The sequence below is a fragment of the Myxocyprinus asiaticus genome, chromosome 39 (assembly GCF_019703515.2).
Source record: "Myxocyprinus asiaticus isolate MX2 ecotype Aquarium Trade chromosome 39, UBuf_Myxa_2, whole genome shotgun sequence".
Classification (NCBI taxonomy): domain Eukaryota; kingdom Metazoa; phylum Chordata; class Actinopteri; order Cypriniformes; family Catostomidae; genus Myxocyprinus; species Myxocyprinus asiaticus.
Window position 1 is genome coordinate 27,991,382 of NC_059382.1, and position 27,025 is coordinate 28,018,406.

General features: G+C 39.6%; 1 protein-coding gene across 1 annotated transcript; it reads right to left on the bottom strand.

Moving 5' to 3' along the window:
- Positions 1-885: 885 nt before the first annotated feature.
- LOC127429571 (G-protein coupled receptor 4-like) lies at positions 886-27,025 on the bottom strand. Its single transcript, XM_051678690.1, has 2 exons — positions 26,558-27,025; positions 886-8,579 (listed from the first exon to the last, which is right to left on the bottom strand). Exons 1-2 carry the CDS (start codon positions 26,561-26,563, stop codon positions 7,590-7,592), a joined length of 996 nt encoding a protein of 331 aa, XP_051534650.1. The 5' UTR covers positions 26,564-27,025; the 3' UTR covers positions 886-7,589.

The following is a 27,025-nucleotide window of genomic DNA, read 5'->3' on the forward strand; positions in this document are numbered from 1 at the left end:
GAAACCCTTTCTTTGCACTCCTTCACCTCTGTAGCATTAAACTCTACCGCTTTTGAAATCGAAGCTATCATGGCAGCATTCTGTTTCATCTGGGAAGCCAAGTCTTCTAGTTTCTGATCTTGACTGTCAAATCTTCTTGTAAGAGCCTGAATCGCCTGCAGTAATGTAGCGTAGGAGACTTCTTCACCCGGGTTATCAATTCTCAACTTTTTGGAAGAACAACTTTTGACAGGCACAAACGGTGATGCCAGTAGCAGCTTATCAACGCTGCTATCTTTAGATGAATTTGGCATTGTAACCTCTGAAAGGCAGACGACTTTCAATCAAATTCTCTGTATAAAAATGACATACAAATTAAGATATTACAGCCTATAAAAACGTATCTATTGGGGAATCACGTGTAGAGCAAACAAAATGGGTTCTGCTCAGTCCGCCATCTTGCCAGAAACCGTGAGCCACGAAAGCCCAGATATTATTTAACTATTGACTTAGCCTAGCTATGTGTGATTTTATTTTAATATAATGACCTAAGATAGCGATGTGTGCCAGCCAGATTTGGCTAAGGCTTACCTTATTAAGACGTGTTTCTGTGTGTCATGACCAGTGCAGACCTTAACATGCAAGCTGATAGAAGGAAACCCCCAGCAAACCACCTAAGCAAATAGCATTTTCAGAGAAAAAAACTCTTGCAGTGCTCTGTAGAGAAACCAGCTTAACTGCAATTTTAACTGAGCCATTTAAATGTTAGACAAGAGAGATGCAAGTTCATTGCTAGCCGATTGACTTAACATGTCACATGTGAGAAAGCCGATTGGCTAACAGATATCAAGTCAGCTTGCACCACATAAAGTTGTATGGCTGAACTTTGGTCATATATATAATTTTTGTTTTATTGAAGTATTTTTACATCACATTGTATATTACATCACATTGTACGATCATTGTTGTACTGAATTTGATTGTTGCTGTCATCAGTCATTGTACTGCAGTCATTTTTACTTTAATACCGTAAAAAATTATTGTATTACACCGTGCTCAACCTGACATGATGTGACAAGCAATTTGTCTGTCCATACTAAAAGCGATAATGATGCTAGACATGAGACACAATCACAGCCAGTCATATTTGAAGTTTAACACAACTATGTGGAGCAGGATTTTGGACCAATGAGATTTCACTGTGATTTCACATTACATATGAGTTATGAAAATCGAATAAGTAGCACTAACAAGAATAACGGTCAAAAAGCACAAAAGTAAAACATCCAGACACATACAGTAATGAGAATTTTGGGAGTAAATGTGCTTAACTGTCATATGTGTCACAATGCAGTTGTCCCAAAAAATAGGCGTAATTTTATGTATGCTAACTATATATATATATTTTTTTTTTTTTCTTTTTTTGTTCTTGAATCAGGGATGAAATATAATCTGGACATGTTTTCACCCAATCAGACCTTAGTTATATGAAATCAATTATTTGCATTTTGTTACAATGCCAGGTTGCACCTCCTACATGAACATGCTTCCATTTGTTGTCTGCACCTCAGGAAGGTAAAAATCAATTGCTTGAGGGAAGCAAAGCAGACACAGTGTTCTGTGCACATCAAAATCCCTCCAGGTTTCTTGCTGTGGTGAGATCTCAACAGTGGCTGCATATTGTGTAATGCAGAAACCCTTGAATTAGCTCTATTGTGATGCAATAGAGTTACTATCTAAGTAAACAATATGGCCTATCACTGTGCTTTTATGAACCCAGCAGAAATGTTCTAGACAGTGTGTGAAAAAAACAAAAAAACTCATAACTAGGGATGTTGACAGTTAGATTTAATCATTCACAAACACTTGACAATTTGTTTGACTAATGCTATTGGTAAATATTACTTTTAAAACTAGACTGATCACACTGTGAATTCAAAAACAGTAGGTCAAAAGTTTTCCTGCTGGAATCGGTCTGTGCTTACTGAAATTAGAATCACTGCCCTCCAGTGGTTGAAGCTGAACGTGTTTTTGAATGTATGGGCAAGTGTGAGATCATATTTCCGGTAAAATGTCCACAGTGTTGCACCTAAAATGATTTGTATTTTTTGTTGTAAATAATGTAATACAGTCATCAGTAATGCATAATTTATTAACCCTCACCCTAACCCAAACCCTAAATCTAACCATCAGTGGACCAAAATTGTATTTTAGAGTGATTAAACTTCAACAATGCAACCTCCATATTGTGCTCACCATTGTTTATGTGAACAGCATTACTTACCGAATCCCATGGGACCAGAAACTGTGTATTGGAGGGTACTCATGTAATGCATTAGTAGCACCAGATGAAAATGTATTCATGCTCGAATTGATGCAAAAAATGTCTGATGAGGGAGGGCGCTTGTGAGTAATTTGGCTGATTTCAGGGTACACAAACTTTCGGAAGTAACATGTTCATTACTAGTGTGATCATGTTGGTTTGGCAAGTTGCATCTGAACCACTGGCTTCCTCTCAATCTGTTGAGATAGACTGGAAAATTTAAAAAGTAAATCTAAAAAGAGTGCAGTGTCTCACCAATTTATTTGTGAAGACAACAAGGCCTGATGCAAATTGTGCAATACAATATTAAAGTTCAGTAGTCTTCCAAGTTTAGCATCAAACATCTGCAATCTTGGCAAATAAGAACAAGGTCCATAGCCCAGCATTTCATCCATGTTTCAAGGTAAAAGATGTCACCCTTTAAGCGACTGCCTACAGGTATGTCGACAACGCCAGGATCTGACACTGAGCAAGTTTATATGCAGGTTCTTAATCTGATTATTCTTAAAAAGCAGACAACTTGTAAGGTCATGTTAATGGCTTAAACTGTGTTCTTTTATCAGGGAAATGTCATTAGTAAAAGACTATTCTCAGGGCGAGTTTGACATCTCGTTCAGAGCCCGGAAAGAAGACGAGTTATCGAGCGGGCTCATCAGTTGGACGCAGAGGCTTCGACTGGGCTTCCTCCTTCGGGAGTGGTAGCCCAGTCCCAGACCGACGCAGAAATGACGGACATGCTTTCCCGGGCGGCCGCAAGCGTCGGGCTAGAGTGGAACCCTCCACTCTCCCCTGAACCCCCTGTGGCTCGACGATTGGTTCCTGGGCTCGGGGCGACACCCACAGCCACGCCCCAACCCGTAGGTTTACGTCGTCCCTGTAGGTTTACGTCATCCCTGACAGCTAGAGCCTATGGTGCCATTGGACAAGCTGCCTCTGCCCTGCACGCCATACCTCTCCTGCAAGTACACCAAGCCAAGGCACTAAAAGAACTGCATGAGGGTAGTTCTGACCCAGGATTGATGCAGGAACTAACCTCACTCTCCGGGCGATGAAGGTCACGGCGCAGTCTCTCGGGCAAGCGATGTCCACCCTGGTGGTCCAGAAGCGCCACCTTTGGCTCAACTTGATTGAGATGCACGAGCCTGACAAGGCACGGTTCCTTGACACCCCCATCTCCCAGGTTGGCCTATTCGGCGACACCGTCGAGCACTTTGCCCAGCAGTTTTTAGCTGTGAAGAAGCAGATGGAGGCCATACAGCACATCCTGCCCCGGCGTGGCTCAAGACCCCGCACCCCGTCTGCTTTTCACCAAGGGTGTCCTCCTGCAACTACAACACTTGCTCTGCTGCAGCCCGCCCCCGTGGCCCGGCCCCGGCGTGGAGCCCAGCGCAGGAAGCAGATGCCACCCGTCTTACGGCCAGCCGACCAAAGGGCAAGGAGACCCACTTCTCTGGAGCTGGTTAGCAGACCACTCCATCCCCCGGTGGAGGGCCGGGAGGAGAATCATTTGTTTCATTTTCATTTAATTTCGCCGCATGTCCAAGAGGCTGCGGTACCCAAAATTTCAACAGAAGAGTTTTTGTTCGGTGTGCACGGCCGTCGTCATGACCACCGTCCACCATCCCATCTTTGCAGGTATGGTGCTCCAGCGGCAGTCCCCCCGCCCCTGTGCACCCAGCTGTGGCACAAATACCGCCCCGCCGCAAGGCCCCACCCGCTGGTACGTCCGATGTGATCATTCCCTTGGTCCGCCTCACCCGGAGTTTGGACGCGTGGCTCGCGCTTTCCAACCCATCGCGGTGGCCTAGTGTCACTACATTGACACAACGTCTCGTTCCCTCCATCAGGGAATGGAGGTTACAAAAGTAACCAGGACATTTTCCCTGTGGTATAAAAAAGTACTTTGTGCTAGTAATTTCTAGTTTTTCCAAATGTATCAATAATCAAATAACATATTTTTTACCTAATTGTAATGGAATATTCTTACATTTTTAACTAGTTTTACACTAATTCCCAAACCTGCTTTTCTGCTGGGTCACATGTTTCATTTAAGGCTTGTCCGCAAACAGTTAACAATTAATGATAAATAATTGTTGCATCCCTACTCATAACATAAACGAGTCAGTTCTGACACTAAATAGCATCCCCATTCCTGGAAATGCATGGTAGAGTCTAGAGCGACAGGTGAAAGCGAGCAGTCATTTAAAGCATGCAGACTGCAGATCAGGTGCTCAAAGCTACAATTCTTTGCTTCACTCACACTCCAAAATCACTCCATTCAGTTGGTCCGTGGCATTTTACTGCAGAGCACAATGGCCACTCTAGCTCACAGACTTGTACATCTGAGTGCAGTCACATGAGAGGCACTCATCTATAGAGGCAATCATGCCAGCGGAACACGGAGGTACAAAACGGTACAAAGTATATCGTGGGCAATAGCAGTTAGAGATGCTATCCAAATGCTTTGCTTCATCAGCGCCCAAGAGCACTTGGCAGTGTCATTATGGCTGCTTTCTCCTCAGAAAGCATCATGATTACACTATGGTACCTGATTATATATGTGTCCCTCCCCTTGAATCAAACACTAATCATTTTCACTTCTTTTAAAGAGCTGTAATGGAAGTGCCACTTCCCTCAATGTGACATAGGAGTAAAAACAGTGCCATTTTATTATGTAATTTACAGTTTCTTAGCTTTAAATACTGTAATGGTAAATCACAGGAAAGAAAATGCAGCATTTGTTGAGCATAATATGTGAAGAACAACATGCCGTGCATCTAAATAGTTCACTTTGCAACAGGCTGTTTTTAACATCCAGATAGATTAAATCTTCTTTAAATGTGCTATATGTAATATTTTTACTGTACCAAATCATAAAATGAACATAGTATGTCATTAGAGAATTAGGAAACACGCTAAGTTTAAATACTGGCTTCTCCGATAACAATGCTACAGCCAGTATATTCTACATTGAAATTTCCATTCCGGGCCGGAATTTCTGTTTTTGTTTTGGCCTGTGTGATCCCGCCCACTGCCCACTCATCAATAGTATTTCGACACCGCCGGGTTCCAGATTTGAACAAGTTTGCAGGCAAACAACACTGCATGCTGCAGCCATGGAAGCCAGCAAACGAACTGGATCAGAGATAACAGATTCCACCCAACCTAAAAAGCCTCGCCATCCATCTAAATATCACCATGACCAGAGGCGCAGTAAAACAAGGATAAATATTAGAGATGTCTTTGGAAGATGGAGACAGCTTAAAGCCCAGAAATCCTTTAAAACGGATGCTGAGTTGGTAACATTTTGGCAACCCGCATGAGTTTCGAGTCTGGGGTGGGGCAGACAACTCTCCAATATTTTGAAGTTGGACTGCAGTACCCATTTCACGCTTGTTGTCAATCTTACATATAGCACCTTTAACGATTAAATCTGGTTTAATGGTAAGGTCACAGGGAGTAGTCTGTGAATTAATCAGGAAAAACAAGAAAAGCTTTAGCCCACAATAACAACACTTAGTACGCTGAATACAGCTCTTACACAGAAAGTTCAAGTGATTCAAGAGTCCTTCAAAGCCAAAGATCCTGGTTGCTGTAACACTGCAAATCTGAAAGTACATTTTGTAAACATCCTCTTGAAGCATGCGAGGACACAGTGACATATCCGTCATATCTCAAGCTAAAAAACAATGAAATTATTCCTTTTTGCAAGCCTTTTTTGACAAAAATTGACAGAATGGACTCCAATGTTGTTGTGTACAAACATGTGCACACAACAGTTACTAAACAGTTGTGTCACTTTTACTTCCAGTTTTTCATTCTGTTGTTTTTACAAAAAAAAACTGGCATCTGTAGTTGCCAGAATAATTATGTAAAAAATACAATTAAAATGTAAACAACTTTACAGAACAACCTGTAAATTTTACTGTTTAAAACTTGTAATTTGCATGACCGCGATGGCACTGTGAAAAAACAAACAACAAAAAAAACAAAAAAAAATCTGTTAAATTTACAGTAAAAAAAAACAAAAAACATCATAAACTTGATATTAACCTTCTAAAACTGTAAAAATCAGTTTTTTTCTTTATAATGTATTGTTAATCACTGTAAAAATTACAGAAGAGCACATGATGACATGAAGTTCATCAATAGTGGCTCTTCCAGGAGCAATGACCAATAAACATGTAGAGACAGTGCTCAGTGTCACTCACACAAACACTAAACACCATCAGGGTAACACATGTGAAATTTAAATAATGCAGTAAACTTTAACTAAACTACATTAAATATAAAACAGAACATCCCAAAGTATATAACTGATATTAAAAATCAGATAAAATATAATTAAATATGATGGGTCATGCAGGGAATTTTGGGAACACCTGATTATTGTTTTTTACTGTAATTTTAACAATAATTTACTGTAAAAAGTACATGTACTCTCTTGTTAAACATAATGTAAATTTTTACCATTAATTATACAGGAAAATCATACTTTTTACATTTAAAAAATGTAATTTTTACAACATTTTATTGTAAAAACTACTGTATTATCTTTTAAATATATATTTAAAAAAATAAAAGATAATACAGTAGTTTTTACAATAAAATGTTGTAAAAATTACATTTTTTTAAATCATACTTTTTACATTAAATTTGTTTTTGTTTTTTACAACATTTTATTGTAAAAACTACTGTATTATCTTTTAAAATATATTTAAAAAAAATTACTGTATATTTGACAGTTAATACTCGTTAATCTATTAACTTTTTTTTCTGTAGCATTTTTACAGTCTTTTACCATTAAAATGACAGACATTTTTAACAGTGTGGGGTCTTATTTATTAACCACCTGCAACCAGTGTTGGGTAATTTACTCTAAAAAAAGTAATTAATTTCTAACTAATAATTACATCTTCTACAGTGTAATTAGATTACTGTACTTCGAAAGCACACTTTTGAAATTTTAAAGTCCATTTTCCTGGATCAGAGTGTTGGATTGTGATGCTGTTAGGGCTGTCAACTGTCCCATATTTTGTGCGAAATAAAGATGCCTATTGTCCTATATCATAGCAGCTAGATGCTTAAGTGTCCCGTATTTGTGTGGGGAAAAGTTGGCAACCCTAATTTATGTACAGTCCTTGTAATCACGGTAAATAGTGGTAGTCTGCTGTACCCTCCTGATGCCAAAACAATGCAGAAAGCTTGTGCCAATAAACCACGCTCTCAGTGGGCACAATTCATTCTTAGTGAATTCCCCCACAATTTCTAAAACCTGAGGTTGGCCTCAAGACAAATGAGTTACTCTGGTCTTCCATTTTGAATCAACAAGAGGACTTCCTGTTTCCTGTGTCGGCCTGTTTTTCCAACAGCACCAACGCATGTCCTCCCTCACTCCATTACTGGCCAACACATAGAGCACTGGATCTACCATGCTATTGAGGCTAGACAGGGCTAGGGAGCAAGTAAAGGGTAAATACATTACTTGTTCAAACTTGCAGCTTGCTTTATCCCCAACAGAGAAGAATGCGATGGAGCGTAGCAGCAGGAGAATATGGTATGGGGCAAAGCAAATCGTGAAAATCCCAATAACTCCCATAGACAGAAGCCTCACTTTGCGCTTGCCCTGTTCGTCCACTCCTCTGCTTTGCTGCACCTTATTTGGGATCAACCAGTAGCAGACTGTGATGACCACAAGCGGCAAAAGAAAACCAATGGCCACCCGTATCAGGTTGAAGATGGCGATGCGCTCTGTCATGGGGAAGGTCTCGTAGCACCTCTTGTCGTTCAATGGATCTGGCAGCTTATCCAGGGCTAGAACCAGACAGTGCAAGACCATCACAAAAACATAGACCAACCCACAGATGATCCAGGCATACCGTTGGCGGCGGAAGGCTTGGATTCGCAGTGGGAAGGTGATGGCCAGGCAGCGATCGATGGAGATCCAGCAGAGTAGAAAGATGCTGATGTAAAGGTTGGAATAGTAAAAGAAGCCAGACAGGCTACACAGTTCCTGCTTAAGTGTCCATTTGTGGTTGTTGCTGAAATAATGTATCCACAGAGGCATGGTGAGGATGTACAGGATATCAGAGATGGATAGGCTGAGTAGGTAAATCCCTAAAACGTTCTTTTTGCGGATTTGCTGGATAATGGGACCGATAGTGATCAGGTTGAACAGCAGGCCCAGGATAAATGCAATGATGTAGATGGACATCAGCAGGTGACTTGACGATTGGGTCATAATCACACATGCAGAGCTTGAGTTGTTCATCATAATCTGTGTGCATAAAAAAAGTTCAAGTTTAGTCATGATTCTACATGCAATGGAATATCCAAGAAATGGTGTGTACTTTTTGCAATTGGGCTGACACTGTATGAGCCTACAAAGAAAAATAAATCAAATGAGACACATCAAACTTAATAATGAGCTTGTTATCATGCACGTCCTTGGACTGATTATGCTTAATAAACCAACAAAAGGCCATGAATGCACCTTAAACAGCATTCCTTTATCAGGGTAAGGTCATAAATTCCTTAGGAAAAAAATGATCTGTATACGTAGATTTCTGCCTATTACCCCGATTTCGCATTGCATGTAACTTTTCTCTCCTGTACATTTATGTTCTTACCATCTTATCCATTGTGTGAAAGTGTTGTGCGCATGTCTGTTTATGTTTTGATGTCAAAAGCATAGAATAATCCAATGATTTCATATCTTTTGTAAACACGAAACATGGTTCCCTATTGTCACTCACTCAACGTTGTGTCGATGTAGTGACACTAGGGGTCACTCTTGGGAGCCCGAGGCACCTCTGGTCTTTGATAAAAAGGCCAATGAAAATTGGCGAGTGGTATTTGCATGCCACTCCCCCGGACGTACGGGTATAAAAGTAGCTGGTATGCAACCACTCATTCAGATTTTGTCTTCGGACCCGAACGGTCATGCTCACTGAGCTGAATTCCCACGATTGTTCATTCACCTCTGCTGGATCTGACGGCGCATTTCAGCGGCTTCTCCCTCCTCTGCACTGGTGCACTGCAGAGAATGCCCCTGGGCGCTTCGGCAGAAATAAGAGTATATTTCTAAAAAAAAAGAGTATATTTCTCTAAAAGAGCGGCACACACGGAATGTCTTTTTAAAGATGCCTTTGTGTGTTATTCCTGGTTGCGCTCGTTATCTCACGCCTTATGACGGTCACGATCACTGTCTTTCGTGTCTGGGCACTGCTCACGTGGAGACGGCATTCGTGGATGGTCATGTACTCATTGCGAGGACATGTCCATGGCAACGATGCGGTCACGGCTCGCCTCCGTAAGAAAGCAGGCCACCCCAGAGGCTCCCCGCCTCGGTCCTTTTACCCATGGGTATGAGGCCAGCGCGGCTAGCACTGGGGGCGTTGGGTAGGATCTACCTTGAAGACTCTCCACATGGTCAGAAAGACCATGTGATGTATTTTTCCACTTAAATATCCCCCCTCTTTTTGGGCGAGGTGTGGTCTCCGCGGTGTCCTCCCCTTGGGAGGGACACCCCCCGACTAGACCTGGCGGCCCAGTCGGATAATCCCCCTTCTTTTTTAGGGAGTGGAAAAAGAGAAGGGGAAAAGAGGCCACGATTGGGTTAGCCTGTCTCTATCTTTTGGGTAGTCGACTTGTCCCCAAAGGGCCGTTCGACACTCATAACTATGTTGGGGGAGGTTACGTGTCGACCTGGTGTGCTGGCTACGAGGCACACAGTGGTCTGCCCACCACACACCGCCAGTTCACGTAACACAGTTCAGCCAGTTGTGGCATTTGTATAGGGACCCCTAGTGTCACTACATCGACACAACATCGAGTGAGTGACAGATAGGGAACGTCATGGTTATTTGCGTAACCTCTGTTCCCTGATGGAGGGAACGAGACGTTGTGTCCCTCCTGCCACAACGCTGAACTACCCGCTGAAATGGCCGGACCTTGTCTCAGCTCCTCAGCATAAAACTTGAATGAGTGGTTGCATACCAGCTCCTTTTATACCCATATGTCCGGAAGAGTGGCATGCAAATACCACTCGCCAATTTTCATTGGCCTTTTATCAAAGACCAGAGGTGTCTCGGGCTCCCAAGAGTGACCCCTAGTGTCACTACATCGACACAACATCTCATTCCCTCCATCAGGGAAAAGAGGTTACGCAAGTAACAATGATGGTTTCTAACATTGTGCCTTTTTATATAATTATAATAATAATAATTTTTATTATCTTTTTTAATAGTTATCAGCATATTGCTGTGCATGTAAATGCACTCACTGATTATTTCGCTGTCATTTAATTCAATGTTTGATTTATGAGTGTTTAAGTGTAGAAACAGATTAATGTATGTACATCAGGGTTAGGCATAAATCAGGATTTAATTTTTCGAGATTAGGTTCGATAGTTTTATGTTTAATACTACAAGTGTATCAGCCCACAAAATCAAAAATTTTGATTTTGTATACAACACCACAAAATGTGCACCACATTGTTTTTAGATAACTGCATGGAAATAAACATTAACATCCAAATTAAATTTATTGATTTGTCTGTATAATACATTGAGATATTACCAAACAATTTACTAATAATAAACATGCATATCAGAATATTCCATAGTCAATTAAATACACTTTTCACTTCTGACTTCTTCACTGAAGTTGTACTTCCTTAAAAAAAATACAAAATAAAATCTGCATTCTGGTTGCTACCACACTTCAGTTCCTAAATTGAATCAAAGGCTATGTTCAGACTGGAGGCAAATCGGGTTTTTTCTCAAATCAGATCTTTTCAGGCAGACTGTCCGCATTATTAATTGCAAGTGATCAAATCAGATTTGCGCGTTCAGACATAACCAACCTATCTACATGGGTTGCTTTGGTAACGACGTAGGCGTACTCACGTGACGATGCTTTCAAAACAGATGAGGGAAAAATGGAGGTCCATCATCTCGCTCTCAAAATAAGCACCCTCTCCAGTCGCGGTGCAGAACTCCTCCGTTGCACAAGAAACACTCAGCGACGGAAGAGTAATATTTATAATATTTGTAAATATTATGATTTTCCGTGCTGCAATCACCGATTTTTGACGTCATCGTTGTGTGTCGCATTAAGAGTGACGCAAAAGACCATTTGAAATCCGATTTGAGCAACTAGAGTGTCCGGACTGAGACGCATCTGAAAAAATCAGATTTCAATCGCATTTGAAACCACCTCCCAATTGAATCAGAATCAGTGGTTTGAATCAGATTTGGAAAAATCATATTTTGTGTTTTTTTTTTTTTTTTTTTTGCTCTCCAGACTATCAAAAACTCATCTGGATACAATCTGGATATGCAAAAAATCGGATTTTTAGTGGCAATCTGAACAAGGCCTAAGACACATTCTTAGTTCAATTCTGAATGATGCGCAACCCTGGTGCATACCTGCCAACACTCCCGATTTTCCACCCCTCCTCCCATTGTACTCCCGATTTACAATTTCTCCCAATAAACTCACAATTTTCTGCAAGCACACTTAGTTCATATGGGATCGACCCTTATTTAAATATGAAATGACGCGTCCGAATCAATCGAATCAATACGGTTGCGATTTGTCCATAAGCTGGTCAGATGGCGTCACGAAATCGTTCCAGATCGTTAATTTAACACTGATATAAGTTGGAACTTTTTAATATGGTCGGCAAGGGGTCGTCTGAAAAGTCCACACGTTGTGCTGAAATGTGCTAATACTGTGGAGGGTGTGGTAAGGGACCGTTTAAAAAGTCCACATATTGTGCTAAAACTGTCATAAGTCATGGGTCAGAAAAGTTCTCAGCATATAAGAAAGTATATATACGTACTATCATTAATAACGCAAACAAATATTTGTTGCTAAAACTGTGACTGATATGGTAAGGGACCATCTGAATACATGGTCAGTTTCTTGGTATTATTCATCTTCATTGTAGTATTACTGACCGGTACTTTTGCTCCCTATACATATACTGGATTATGCAGTCTACATGGTTCACCTACTCTCAACGGTGGCACCATCTTACCCTAGGTGGGCATCAAAAACTCCACCGGCTGCCATTCCTCGCACCACGACACCATCCCCAACACACCTGAAAAAACATCTCTCTATTTTTCACAATCCAATGTTGGCAGGTATGTCCTGGTGTACAAAGTAAAATTTACCATAGTCATATCAATAGTTAGTATGGGTTGGTTGTATTTGTATTAAGACCTTATTAACCACAGATAAATGATGGATGGCTCTCCTAAAAGTTTGAATATAACTAATTTACAACATAATACTATGATACATTTTCAAAAGGATTCTGAAATCTTTTGTCAAGCCTACATCTACTTGTCAGTTTGCTTGACAGAGACTGATTCATACTGCAGCTGTGAGACAGTGGTAAACCACTGACCTTTACACTGAAATTTGAGCTCTAATTTAGCTTCAGATTGTTTGTGGTTGTTTGTTTGTGCAGATGTTGTCATGTTGCACAGTATAGTGTCATGATAAATAGGGTTTGTTATGGATTTTGAGTAGTTATAACCTATACTATGTGTCAAAATGTCAAATTGATTGATTTATGATGTGATTTATGACCCTGTCACCCCTGATTGACAGGTATGTGTGACATGTGATTTATGACCCCCTGTCACCCCTGATTGACAGGTAGATGATAGTCTGGACATGTTAAAGAACATGTTTGGACATGATCTTCCTGGGATGTATTGGCCGGTCATCGGATGTCAGTGATTGTTTATGGTGTGTTTATGTTAATGATTTTAAGTGTGAGCCCTGCTTTTCACAGTTTTTTTCCAGAAGATTTATCAAACCTTGTAAACAAGATTGGCACGTCTGGAAGTGAAAATCACACAGTGAGGGCTAGCAGCCATGGCGTTGCAACAAAGCCGAAAAGACTCAAACTTAAAACGTTTACGGTCACCCAGGTGCACGCTCCGGTTGATGGGGGTGTGAGAGATATTGATCTCATACCACAAACACTAGAACGGAAACAGTCAAGACATTCGCTCAGAGCATCTGCTGGTATGTGTGTGTGTGTGTAACTAGATGCTAAAGTTTGTGAACAAACATTGATGTTGGCTTGAAGTCTTAAATAGTATAACAATATGTACGACTTCTCAAAGTCTACATAAATAAATATGTTAAATGATGTTCGGAGCTGGGGTGATGGACTGATAGAATCGTGGGATGCCTGTGCATTTTCCAAGTACCTAAAGAAACACAACGGGATGATCAATCCAACAAATGCGTGGTGTCTGTGGCAGATTCCAACCCTGAGGCTCTGCCTTCAAATCAGGAGGCTTACAGATGGGGATCATATCCCGTTATAGACAATCAACACATAATCAGACTGTTACAGGACGGTTTCAAGACCATCGAGGGACGTTTTAACGCCATTGAGGGACGTATTAAAGCCGTTGAGAGGCGTTTCAACATCATTGAGGAGCTCTTGGATACCTTTGAGAAGAAGCTGTATTATTATAAACAGTCTGTGACGACCACACTACAACAACAAGGTATCTGGATTATACAAGTGATAGCGACGCAGCGTTTGCATGGTGGGGCGAGCCAACGAGCAGCCTGCGATTAAAACCTGACAACGGACTTATTAAAGCAGGTCGTACTCATGCTTAAAAAGAAACTCGGGTGAGTTGTAAAAACTTTATATATTTTTTCAACATTTATTCCCACTGTATGTCATTTTGGTTTGGTTGTAATAGTTGATGTTTTCACTGTATGGGTCTAGATTTATTTCCTTGGTTGTATCCTTAGTTATTTTAAGTGTACACCCCTAAGTGTGGTTTAAATAAAAAAAAGATCTGTTTTAAAAATGGCAAAACGTTGTTGGGAGTCGGATGGTTGTGATCAGGGGCCAGCAGCTAGGTTTAGACGATGCGACGACAGTGAGATCCCCCTTGAACTGTGCAGCAACACAGAAACATTGCTCTATTTAATTAAGACAATGGAGGAGATGAATAGATCTGATTCTACAACTGGTATATTGCTAGAATTATTAAACATTGTGAGATCAATGTCAGATGATAAAACAGATCCAAATTCAGCATTAGACAGTGACAATTCTCACCAGGTGGGCGAGGGTACAAATAACCATCCGTATCATTCATTTGTTCCTACAGCACCAAATATGGGATTAACACCCACTGATACTGACATGCTTGTAAGAGTGGGTGGTGACATTGGTGGTTATACTGTGGTCCCGAGACACAGATTCAATAGTTTGGAGATACGTCGGCGTATAAATCTGCGTGTGATATCTGCCACAGACTTAGTAGCCTACGCTATATTTTTGCATGATATTTTGTCCGAAATAGTGTCATTTTCCAGACTGTTGGCTGGGGATGATGGGTTAATTAACATAACATTGAGAGGTCCTAGTCTAACCACTGATGTTAACACTGCCTTGTCACCTGGCAATGATTACAGTGTGGATGTCTTCACAAATCAGATTGAAAAGATAATGCAAAGTAACTCTGAAGTGCAGGTTGATGATAGTTTGGATCTAAATGTGACTATAGCAAGGAGTAAACAAGGGGGTGTGTATTGAAAGATACGTGATCTTGCCCATAACGAAGTGATCACCAGAAACAGGATGAATCTGTTCAGCCCCATCAACACATCATATAATCTGTTTTGTAATCTGCTTGGCACATTTTCTAAACCCTCAGAAACCACACACAGATCTAGAAACTATAGCAGCGGCGATGCAGAAGATGGCAGGATATTCAGAACAGCTTAAGATAGCGTTTAATGATATCACACGGTTTGAACGGATGTTACACATTAAAATAGCGGTCTTCCATAGGACATGCACTGGTGTGTTAGAGAAGTATACGTCCAATGACGCTCATCATCACAAGACAGTGTTCTTGTACCTGCACAATGGCCACTATTTTATGATTAAGAAGTTGAATGCATTCATAGGTACTCCATATGTGTCTGACTACTGCTACCAGGGTTTTACTAACTGTAGAGATCATCGTTGCAAATACGTCTACGATATCTGCAATGGTCCTTATTGTTATAAGTACCCTGTCAAAACAAAGCAATGCAGCGACTGTTTGCGGTACTGCAAATCTGACTATTGTTATGACGCACATAAGCAACAGCCATTAGGTCAACAGTTTGCACAGTGTGCTGTTACAAAATACTGCCAAAAATGTAATAGACGTTATCATGTCAGTGCCACCAACCCAAACCACACATGTGTGCAGCCGATCAGTGTATTCATTGTGGCGAGGAATTGATTAATGACATTGTACATCAATGCTTTATACAACCAATAAAGCTCGAGGCACCTAGCGACAAGTACATATTCTATGATTTTGAGACGCAATATGTAAATGGTAAACACGTTGCAAACTTCGTTTGCGCCATTACATTTAAAGGGGAGGAGTTCACAGCCGCTGGTCCAGACTGTATAGAACGACTTGTTAAAAGGTTTAGACATCCACATTATCAGAATTTCGTATGGGTTGCCCACAATGCTTCTGGTTTTGATAACTTTATACTTATGGAATATTTCACAAAAGCAGGGCTCACACTTAAAATCACGATGCAAGGATGTAGGATAATTTTAATGTATGACAACACATTCAAGCAGCGCTTTATTGACAGTTATTCATTCATCCCTATGCATTTGTCCATGACATCTGCTGCGTTAAATCTAACCTGCGCAGAGAAAGGTTATTTTCCACACAATTTCAACAGATTAGAAAATGAGAATTACATAGGCCCATACCCGGACAGGCATTTCTACGGCTATGAGACAATGTCTGACAAAGAGAGGGCTCTGTTTGACGAGTGGTACGTTACAGTATCAGGTAAAGTGTTTGATTTAAAAAAATAACTTGCTATGTATGGCAAGAATGATGTCGTTTTGCTCAGGGAGGCTTGCATGAAGTACCGCGATAAATTCATACATGTACCAAACTTGATCCGTTTAGATGCAGCACTTTAGCAGCATGTTGTATGGCAGTGTATAAAACCCACTTCTTACCAAAAGACACTCTAGCTCTGACCCATATCAACGCGTACACCAGTCAGAACAAGACATACTCAAATATTTCCATTGAATGGCTTGAATATGTTAAATCAACACATGGCGTAGACATTCAGCATGCATTAAACCACGGCGAGATGGTGATTGGAAAATACCATCTCGATGGTTATTATGAAAATGACGGTGTAAAAAAGGCTCTTGAATTCAACGGCTGTATGTTTCACGGGCATGAATGTCGTTATAATTCTAACCATTTACACCTGTTATCAAAACTGCCCTATGGCACACAAATTTTAGAGCATGCATATGGGTTGGAGGTAGAAGTGATGTGGGAGTGTGCTTGAAACACTGCTAAACAGACTGATGTTGATGTGATGGCATTTATGGCCACTTACACACATCCTGAAAGATTGAAACCACGTAACGCTCTATTTGATGGTTGTACTAATGCGTACAAGCTGTATCATAAAGCTGACAATGGCGAAAAAATACGATATGTCGACTTTACAAGTTTTGCCAGGCCAAGAAATGCTACCCCATAGGACACCCCAAAATAATTTTCAAGGATTTTGAACCTCTTGAAAATTATTATGGATTTGTCAAAGCCACAGTACTGCCCCCAAGAAAACTGCTTCACCACATCCTTCCCTATAGGACTGGTGGCAAGCTTATGTTTCCGCTCTGCCATACATGTGCAGATCAGCAGAATCAGACCACCCCGTGTAGACACACCGATGAGGAAAGGGCTATTTCAGGCTGCTGGGTCAGTATCTAACTGTTAAAGGCTGTGGAGAAGGGTTATGATGTAATGAAGGTGGAGAAGGTATGGCATTTCCCTCAACGATCAGAAATCTTGTTTTGTGATTATGTTAAAACATTTTAACAGTACAAACAAGAGGCCAGTGGATTCCCCACGCACTTTGTGACAGATGCAGACAAAGAATCTTACATCGACGATTACTTTGAGAAAGAGGTGATTAAACTGAATCTTGACAAGATAAGCCTTAACCCTGCATGGCGGTCTATTAATAAACTTCTGCCGAACTCACTTTGGGGACGGTTCTCTATGCGCGAACCTTTCCATGCACAGAACTACTTTCAGACCCTGAACAGTTTGCCCAGCACATTTTTGGTGATGGTTATGACATTAAACACTTCTCGTTCATGTCAGACACTGTTGCACTAATTCAGTGGTGTTACGCAGATGGGAAAGGTGGTCAGTCCCGTGACATTAATGTCTTTCTTGGTGCGTTTACAACTGCATATGCGCATCTAGAACTGTATGAACTAATGGATAAGTCGGGGGATAGGCTGTTGTACAGTGACACAGACAGCATCATGTTTACTTCTAGAGACAGCACCTGGGAGCCTCCATCGGGGCCTTACCTCGGTAATCTGACTGATGAGGTTGGGGATGGGAGATCACATTGTAGAGTTTTGTTCAGGGGGCCCGAAAACATACGGCTACCGCACTGCTATGGGTAAGGTCTGCATGAAAGCCAAAGGTATCACTCTCAATGCTGTAAACTCAAAAGCCATTAGGTTATACACTCTGATTGGACTTGTTGATCACTATGTCGTGGGGGAAGATAATGTCGACATATACTGGCATACACCGACACTATTGTGAGAAATAAAAAACACTTCACACTACACAATATGTCAGTCGTTAAAAAGTTTAAGGTGTTGTACAACAAACGTGTGCTGCTCCCTGATTTCACCATGCTCCCACCATATGATTCTGACAATCTTTTTGGACATAGGGGTGTGCGAGACATAGATGGTTTTGATTTCAGATTACAGCATCCATTTTCATGTGTGATAAGTGGCCTTTCAAACTCAGGAATGTCATATTTTGTAAAATGTTGTTGCAAAATGCTGTATGGTTGATTTCTAAAAAAAAACTGAAAATATTGTGTATATTTATGATTGTTGGCAACCATTGTATGATGAATTGTTGAAAATGTACAAAATAAAATTTGTTGAAGGACTACCACAGACTCTGAATGATAATGATTTGTTCCCCGTCAAAAAAACTAATTTACTGATCCTTGATGACCTGATGAAAGAGGCCAGTGGAAGCAATGAGGTGGAGAAGGTGTTCACACAGTACGTTCACCACAGAAATCTTAGTGCTATTTATATTGTACAGAATTTATTTTGCCAGGGTAAATCCAGCAGGACCATCAGCTTAAACACAAATTATCTGATGTTGTTTAAAAACCCCAGAGATACCAATCAGGTCAATGTACTAGGAAGGCAGATGTATCCCAGGAACACAAAATATTTTATGGAATGCTATCAAGATGCAACCAACAAATCTTTCGGATACCTGATGATTGATTATAAAACAAAAACACCTGAACACTATCGGCTCAGAATAGATTTACTTTCAACACATCCTGTTTTATACCTCCAGAAAAGAAGGTAGTGAAAAAAACTGTTGGATGGTGAAAATGTCAGCTGGACTTTGTAGAAACATGCCTCTTTTAAAATTATTATTAAAAGCAACACCCAAACAGAGATGGGTTATTTTACAGTCTGCAACAGAGGAGCTCATTGTGACATTGTGTGAAGTATCTCTTAATGTGCTCTACGGCAATATACCACTCACGTCACAACAATACCAGAAGCTAAGTAGGAGGAAAAGCGAGATAAAATTTGTTGCAGATAAGAAGATTGGGGTTAAAAGAAAGAGACTGCTGATAAACCAACAGGGTGGATTTCTTCTGCCCCTCTTAAGCGTCGCAATCCCTTTTATCTCCAGCTTGGTTGCTTCTAGATAACTTTGGGGATGGAGTATGCAGAGAAGATGTTTTTAGTTCCACAGCATCAACTGGATAAACAAAAGACTGGTGGGGGGTACGAGTCTGTTCAACAGGTTGTGGAGAATGATTTGGACATGACTATATGAAGCATTTTGCACAGATCTGATTTGGACAATTATGAAAAGGCAAAACTGCACACAAATACTTTACAGTGATTTTTAACACTTTCTAGACAAGGGGATAGGGAAACCAACACATTAACATTAACCCTACCACAGCCTGACCACGTAGAAAAAGAAGACCCTCCCGCGACGGTCGGTGTAAGTGTCCAGGATGTTTTAGATAATGTTGTGGATGACATTTTGAAGAATGTTCCACAGAGGAGTGTAAAAAACATTGTTACATTTTAGATAAAATGTCTAAAATTAAAGATGTCACTTCTTGGGCTGAGTCGGGCGAGTTTGTGTTTAAAGGTAGAACAATCCCTGGTTCACACATGCTCGATTTAGTTAAAGGTGTCACGGCTCCACAAAAGATTGCTGATGCACGGAGACCTGTTAGATGGAACGAGTTTCTGGAGGCTTTTGCTACTTTAAACATACCATACTCAATGGTCCCAAATCATTATGTCAGACATGCAATTAACTCTTTCAAAATCAAATCGACACAGACTATAACCAGCTCATCTAAGAAGAGTAAAAAACAGAGAGTACACCCGAGTTCACCATCAACACATTCAAATTATTCAGATGGACATGTATTCATTTCATCCACTCTTGACTAGAGTCAGTGTCTAAGTTTTTAATCTCAGAGTTTTGAATGTTCTGTGTTCTCATGTTTTGATCTTGTTATTATCTGTATTGTTGAATGTGTTGTATGTATAATAAAGAGTCAAAAGAAGAAATTTCTGTTCTTTAGTTGTTTTATTGAAAATATTAAGCATAAGACATAAACATTTCACCTGTCTTAACACATTGAACACACTTGAAAACATTTTCATTACAATGAGATTGTTTTAGTTGTAGTTTTTTCACAAAAGCTGACACCTTTTTGTCATTTTTAATAAAATCATTGGTATACAGCTTCAACACATAAGCATAATCATACCCCTTTGCCAGGTGGTAGAGAAAGAACACACAATGCTGATCACAAGTCTCTGATGAAAAATCTTGGACTTGCACTGATGAATGCTGTACTACACTAGAATTGCGGTTTAGAAAGATTTTGATAATCGGCGGAAAACGGGGGTAATCTGGTTTATTACCAAAGCTGTCTAAAAAACACCCCACATCATCCTCCTTTATGTAGATGGCTAACCAGTGTTCACCTGGGAGTCCTGAAGGATGTGTGTTGATTATAACCATTGATGGTAATTTTCTTAAAGGGTCTTTTGGTAGATAGTCACACGGGAGTACACCGAGGAAATGGATGTTGCATGAGATCTTATCCATGATAGTCGTAAGCTGGATAGTGTCCATTTTTACATATTAATAGTAATCAACCAGGATCTGTCGACGATTTGACACTTCGATGATGCTGTCGAATATGGTATAAACAATTAAGTTGATCGTTCGGGGTAGCGGTTGTCTAAATCGAGCTTCTAGTCTAATATTTCCAGACTTGATAAGCGATATGTGCTGACTGCACCCCTCATCTGGTGTGAAATTTATTAACTGGTACGTAATGCGGTCTGTCGTATCTAACACTAACAATATTGATATTCTCACCATCTATATGTACACACCTTAGTAGCGGAACATGATGATCACCAACTGATTGATATTCTATAATATCCGTGTAGATATGCATAATGTTGAACCCACCATTTATGTCTGCTTTATAGGGCGCATACGTCACAGGCTTATACCCAACACTATGATTTTCATGAGTTTGGTTACCAGTTTCTATAGCAACCCCTGGTTTTAATCCTAAAATTTTAGCCAACTTTCCATAAAATGTCAGTGACGTCTTCGAGGGGCTTTCAGAAACACTTTGTTTTTAACATGGTCATAACCAAGACTCACCCGCGATGGCAGGTTTGCGTTGATCTCCCTGATCAAAAAAACTATGTCATCATAATATCCAGTTTTTAACCTGTAAGGTACATTTAATATCTTTTGATCACTGCTGATGAAAATCTCTATCTCTTTGCCTTCAACAGGATAGTCGGTGATGTGTTTCTCACTATCTGTCGCCGTTGTTTCACCATAGTTGAGAATGAATGCAGCATCTTCCTCATTAAATGTGTACAATGACACATGATTTGCAAATTCGATCAATCCAGCTTGCCATTCTCCTTTTAGGTTTATAGTTCTCGCTAACCTGGTTGTATAACTAGATATGCGGTTTTCCGGATAAACAGATAACGAGGCGTTGCAGGGCAGCGTGACATAAAATCTACCCTCACTCATGGTTGGTTTTTACATGAATGTGTGCTACCTATGTAGGTCTTTTGTTTTTATGGCTTCTGTACATCAACCAATTCTTTCTGGTCGATCAATTATGCAAATTTTGCAGGCCTTCCGAGCCAGCGAACCAACACTAACGTTTTCCGGCCTTGTTTCTTCTTGTCTAAAATGCGTGTAATATGTCCAGCATCGTTTGTGCTATAGACATGAATGATAACTCATTTCGGAACATTCCATTACTTTTCCCAAGGCTACATTTGTAAATTAAATCATTTGAAAATTCTGTCATCATTTATTCATTGATTTATCATTTAAAATTATTCTGTTTGCCATGGGACACAAGGGAGTTTTTAGAATGTACAATTTGCAGCTCAAAAAATGAGAAAAGCACCATAAAAATGATCATAAAAAGTGATCCTCTATTTGTGTGCTGTATTCCAGCTCCTTTGATTCTGTGTGATGGCTCTGTGTGTGGAAATAGATCCAAATTTATTTAATGATCATCGTTCCCATCTGCTTATTTAAACATAAAAAAATTGCCGCATCAAGGAGTAGAATATCACTGCAGTCCGAGCTCCAAAAAAGAGGTAGGACCTCCAAACCGCCAGCAAAGTTATATTGAGCCCCTAATCTAACCCTTTCCCTTTAACTCTAACTGTGTGTGGAAGTGTCTCCCCCTTTTGGAATTGGACCGACCCCCTTCTGGAGCTACCCTGCCCTCTTTTGGAGTTTCCGCCCCTGTTTGGAGATCTCCATGCTGCAGCAGTACCTACTTGGCCTCAACAGGCGTTACAACAACTTTGAAGTGAGTGATGTGAAATGCAATTGGTTTTCTCATGTATTGTGACCAATTGTGATATTCAAAAATACACACCCAAACATTGAATGTATGAGATGTGACTGCCTTGAAGATTTTTTGTGATTAAAACTTTTAGTTTAATTGGCGAGGTTTAGGAATAGTGTTGGGTTAGGGGATCTCAAATATCTATATAAAAGTACAGTATATTGTAACTAAAATAATGTATTTCTAAGTATAATCAAACATATTGCAGTTAAACATGCAATAATATCCTAAGATAGCCAAGCCTTTGACGGAATCGTCTGAACCGTGGAGAGACTGTTCTGTCTGAAACGTTTTCATGGTGCAGGATAAATGTCACTATGGTGATGCCTCATCTATGTGACTGCCCTGTATGGGCACATGTGTGCTCCATTTTCTGGAGAGATTGTCCACAGAGCTCATATAAGACAAATATTAGGCTTATTTTAACATCAAGGTATTTCAAAGCCAATGCTGTGTAAGAAATATAAAGGCCCATAAAATTTTCAGTAATGCTCTTGTGACTGAAACCAATAAATTGCTGAAAAAGAGGAGACAATGTGTGACTGCAAACATGTATGATATGTATGTCTTCTAAGACCTCTGCTTCTTAATGGCCTCCTCAATGTGTTTTCTATATCAAACACAGGTGTACTAATAGTATTAGCTGCTGTAGCAATTGGCCTACAAGCAGAATGGCACACACTTCAATTCCAGCCTAACTGAGCAACAGTTCTGAGCAAGGTGAGCAACACACCCTGCTGAATGCTAAACAATAAAGAACAAAATCAATAGCCGAGTAATGTGAGCATACACTCTCAAGCTTCCGAGAAGAATTGTTGATCTAGGATTAGATTGAGCCACTAAATACATAAGGGTCCCTGTCCCAATGATTAAAAATTGAAAACTATATCATACAAAGCCCCCATCCTCAGCTTGTTTGCTGTGAATGACAATATAGTGCAAACTCCTAAAGGTTATTTGGATAAGCAGTGATAAAGATATGCTGTGATTAATTTGCTGTGCAATGTATGCAAATGATAGTGTCATACTATATCACAATGTGTTACTTGTAACAAATAAGATGGTATATTTTTGTTTAATTTACATCACCAAGTGGCCACATTGGTGTGCTCTTTCAACATATGAACACAATGTGGCTGAGGTTGAGATGTGTCACCAAATATAAACTCAGCTCACGTACATTGAAGAATGTTTTCATCTTTGTTATGATGTAGTTTTGTTTCCATCTATTTTCACAGTTATATAATTCCTCTATTTAAGGGTTTCAACTTTATTTTCAGCATCAGGGTTGATGTTGTCTTTGTAAGTATGTATGTATCTGTCTGTCTGTCTGTCTGTCTGTCTGTATGTTTGTCTGTCTGTCTGTCTGTCTGTCTGTCTGTCTGTCTGTCATCTAAAAATATATAAATAAATGACTAAATAATGGCTGGCTTTCTACCAATTCATTCATTCATTTATTTGCCTTGCTTACTTATCTAAGCATTCTGACTATATAAAAGCTAAATAAAAGCTTACAAATGTTTGCTTGATATTCTCAATGACCTTACATCCTAACATGTACCAAAATATGTTCATTTTAAGTAGACAAATCCCGATCTCATGAAAATCCATGCATAATTTACGAGTTGGCTATTTCATATGGTCTCGCTTGATGTTTTTCGCATAAACTCGTACGACTTCATCCCTTGCAAATTCCTGGATGTCTAATGCCGAAGTAAGTGTGAGTTCCGCGCACAAGGCATTAAGGTCATACTTATTAATATTATGCCCTTACCCAAACCCCTTATCTAAACCTAAGCAATCAGTAGAGTGTGTAAACATGATAGGAAGCTGTTATGTGTGACAGAAGCAAGTAATTGTCACGTATTAGATGGAAACGATGTCCAGCGACATCATTGGCTGTAGTGAAAGTCGTAGGAATTCATATGAGTACGATATCATATGAATTTGCCAAATTTAGAAAAGTCGTATGAATCCTGACGATTTCACCGTGAAAGTGTGTTGCACAAATTAATAATTACAACAAGGAAAGTTTCTTTTCATTGCCATTCAGGAATAATGATTCACAATGAAAGAGGTGTAAGAAAATGAAAAATCTACCTCCCTTAAAACAGCTGTTTTCAAATAATTTCTCATCAATGTGGACTATGTTCTTCAAATTCCCCACACAGAGAGAGGCTGCTAATGCGAATGTGCAAACTGATAATGAGAACATATTCAGGGGTCTTACAACTGTACTTCTTTACAACTGCTCGGTCTACCCTTTTTAAATTTAAAATGGAACTTAAAGCCAACTTTGAAACCACTTTGATTTTACTTAAACATTTATAGGGATAGTTCACCCAAAAATTACAATTCTGTAATGATTTACTCAACCGCATGATATTCCAAACAACTTTTGTTCCAAACGACATTCCAAATGACTTTCTTTTTTCCGGTAAAAAACTAAATCATTTGTTACAATTTTACATGAATTTTATTTTAAACAATATAATATTTTAAGTAAATAATAATAATAAAAACATCAAAAATTAATGTAAATTATCTTACCGACCTCCCCACGGTCCAACATTTGCAGAAAAATGTATATGCTTTGATGCTATAAATATGACTGCATTTTCTGATATTGTACATGAAATTCACCACACAAACCAGATATTACAAATATGGACACAAGCCAGTTCAGCAGGGGAAATTACAGATCCTCTGATATAAAATCTTCCAGAATGTTTTCTTCAGAATAGAAAGTAAAAATTCCAAAACAGATCAAGTGAGCAATGAATCACAAGGTATGATTATATTCCAACTTGGTATACATAGCTGATTAAAAAAAAAACGTCAATAAATAAATAACATTTGGTATCCGAATAAAAAGTGCTTTATCTGCAAAAATCTGGGTAATTTTCAGACTTTCGCTCAGAAAGGAAAGCACATGTTAAGGAGGAGGAGCTGTAAGGAACAACATGCAACTCTTCAGTCAATAGTCACCATACAGTATTTATAAACACATAATCTACTTTAACAGAGAGTCCCTTTCCATTTCCTTTCCGTAAATTATATGAGATGTTTACACTGCATTCCAGCATAGTTTACTGTTGTTTTGCTATTACAATTACGGGTATAATGAGCACACCCGAGAGCTGCTGAGAAACTAAACAGGCTGGTGGTCAGGAATGTTGTGGGCATAACTTCCTATCAGCCCATAAGTATGTCACAATGATCGCCTCCCATCCTTAGGAAATCACACACTGAATCTACAGGAAAATGATGTAAGGGCACAACAAAAATAACTGTGCCTCTTGTGTCTTCACCTTGCATAATTATCCTATGAATTTCTGTGTCATTTCAGTCACTTTAGTTAGTCCAATGCAAAGTTATATGAGTACAACATACAACCCTTACAACATCATGGGTCAGGTGAAAAAGTAAAAGATTGTTAAACCTGTTTAGTCTGCATCACTGTCACTCATGTGAGTTAAGCACTATTTTATTTTTTTTTTTTTTTTTGCTCTTTATGCTTCACTATCCACCTTGACAACCATATTAGAGGGACTGTGCAATCCAGCAAGAATCAGGTTCTCATTACCGTAGGGTTGTAAAGGGTTAAGTTATTAGGATCAAGTGTCTGAAAACTGCATTTGTGTCGTTAATGTCTGCAGCACAAAAACAAACAAAATCTTTAAACACACACACACACACACACACACACACAAGGCCCTCTGATACTATATTTCTTTTATAATTTACATAAAATACTTTTGGGAAGTTGGCAAGTCTTGTGTTGTGACATGCTGAACATCATCTAAAGCTATTTTAAACAGCATTTTGTATAATCAGCATGAAATTATATTATATTATATAATTATAATATTTGTACTCCACATACATTTGTAACACAGCAGGACCGTTTAAAATTAACTAAGGAAGCCAAATAGATTATTTAAAAAGGTGAAAAACTATAAACTTCAAAATAAATGACGAGTCAACCCATATATATATATATATATATATAATTATGTTAACTTTTAACCTAAAATCTTTATCTTTTCAAATCTTTTGCTAATGATAAAAAAGCTCATGCATACAGTATATTTTCTTATGCAATTTTGCTTCTCAGGTAAATGTATCTCCTTTTAATGATTTTAAGTTCCTATAATGAAACCAGCCCAGACAACGAGAAAATCTCACCTGCATTTGAACACAATGAATGCTAAAATCTTCTAATGCCAGCCCCAAGAGAAGTAGGGGTGTCCACCCAATCCCAGCAGTCTAACCTTACAACCTCAGCTCTGGTTTTGCCTCAAGTCCAGCTCCGGTCCCACGTGACCTCTGAGAACAGTGCCAGTGCTGAGTTTCACAAATGAGAAGAGAGTGATGTGCACTTCAATAACACTTCCTGCCCGGAGATGATCAAAAGTGACCCTGTGAGAGCCGGTTCGACCACTGCACTTCGCACAGAGTGGATGGAGAGCAGATGAATGAAGAGAGAGTGAGGGGAGGAGAGATGAAACGGGCATCACACATGTCTGTCTTCAGGAAGATGGAGCAGATGGGTTTTCGAGTTGCTTGTGATCGAGATAAGAAGGAACTGCAGTGAGTAGATGTATTTTCCAGAGATGGCTGACAATAACTGAAGATGGCAAACATCCAGTGATT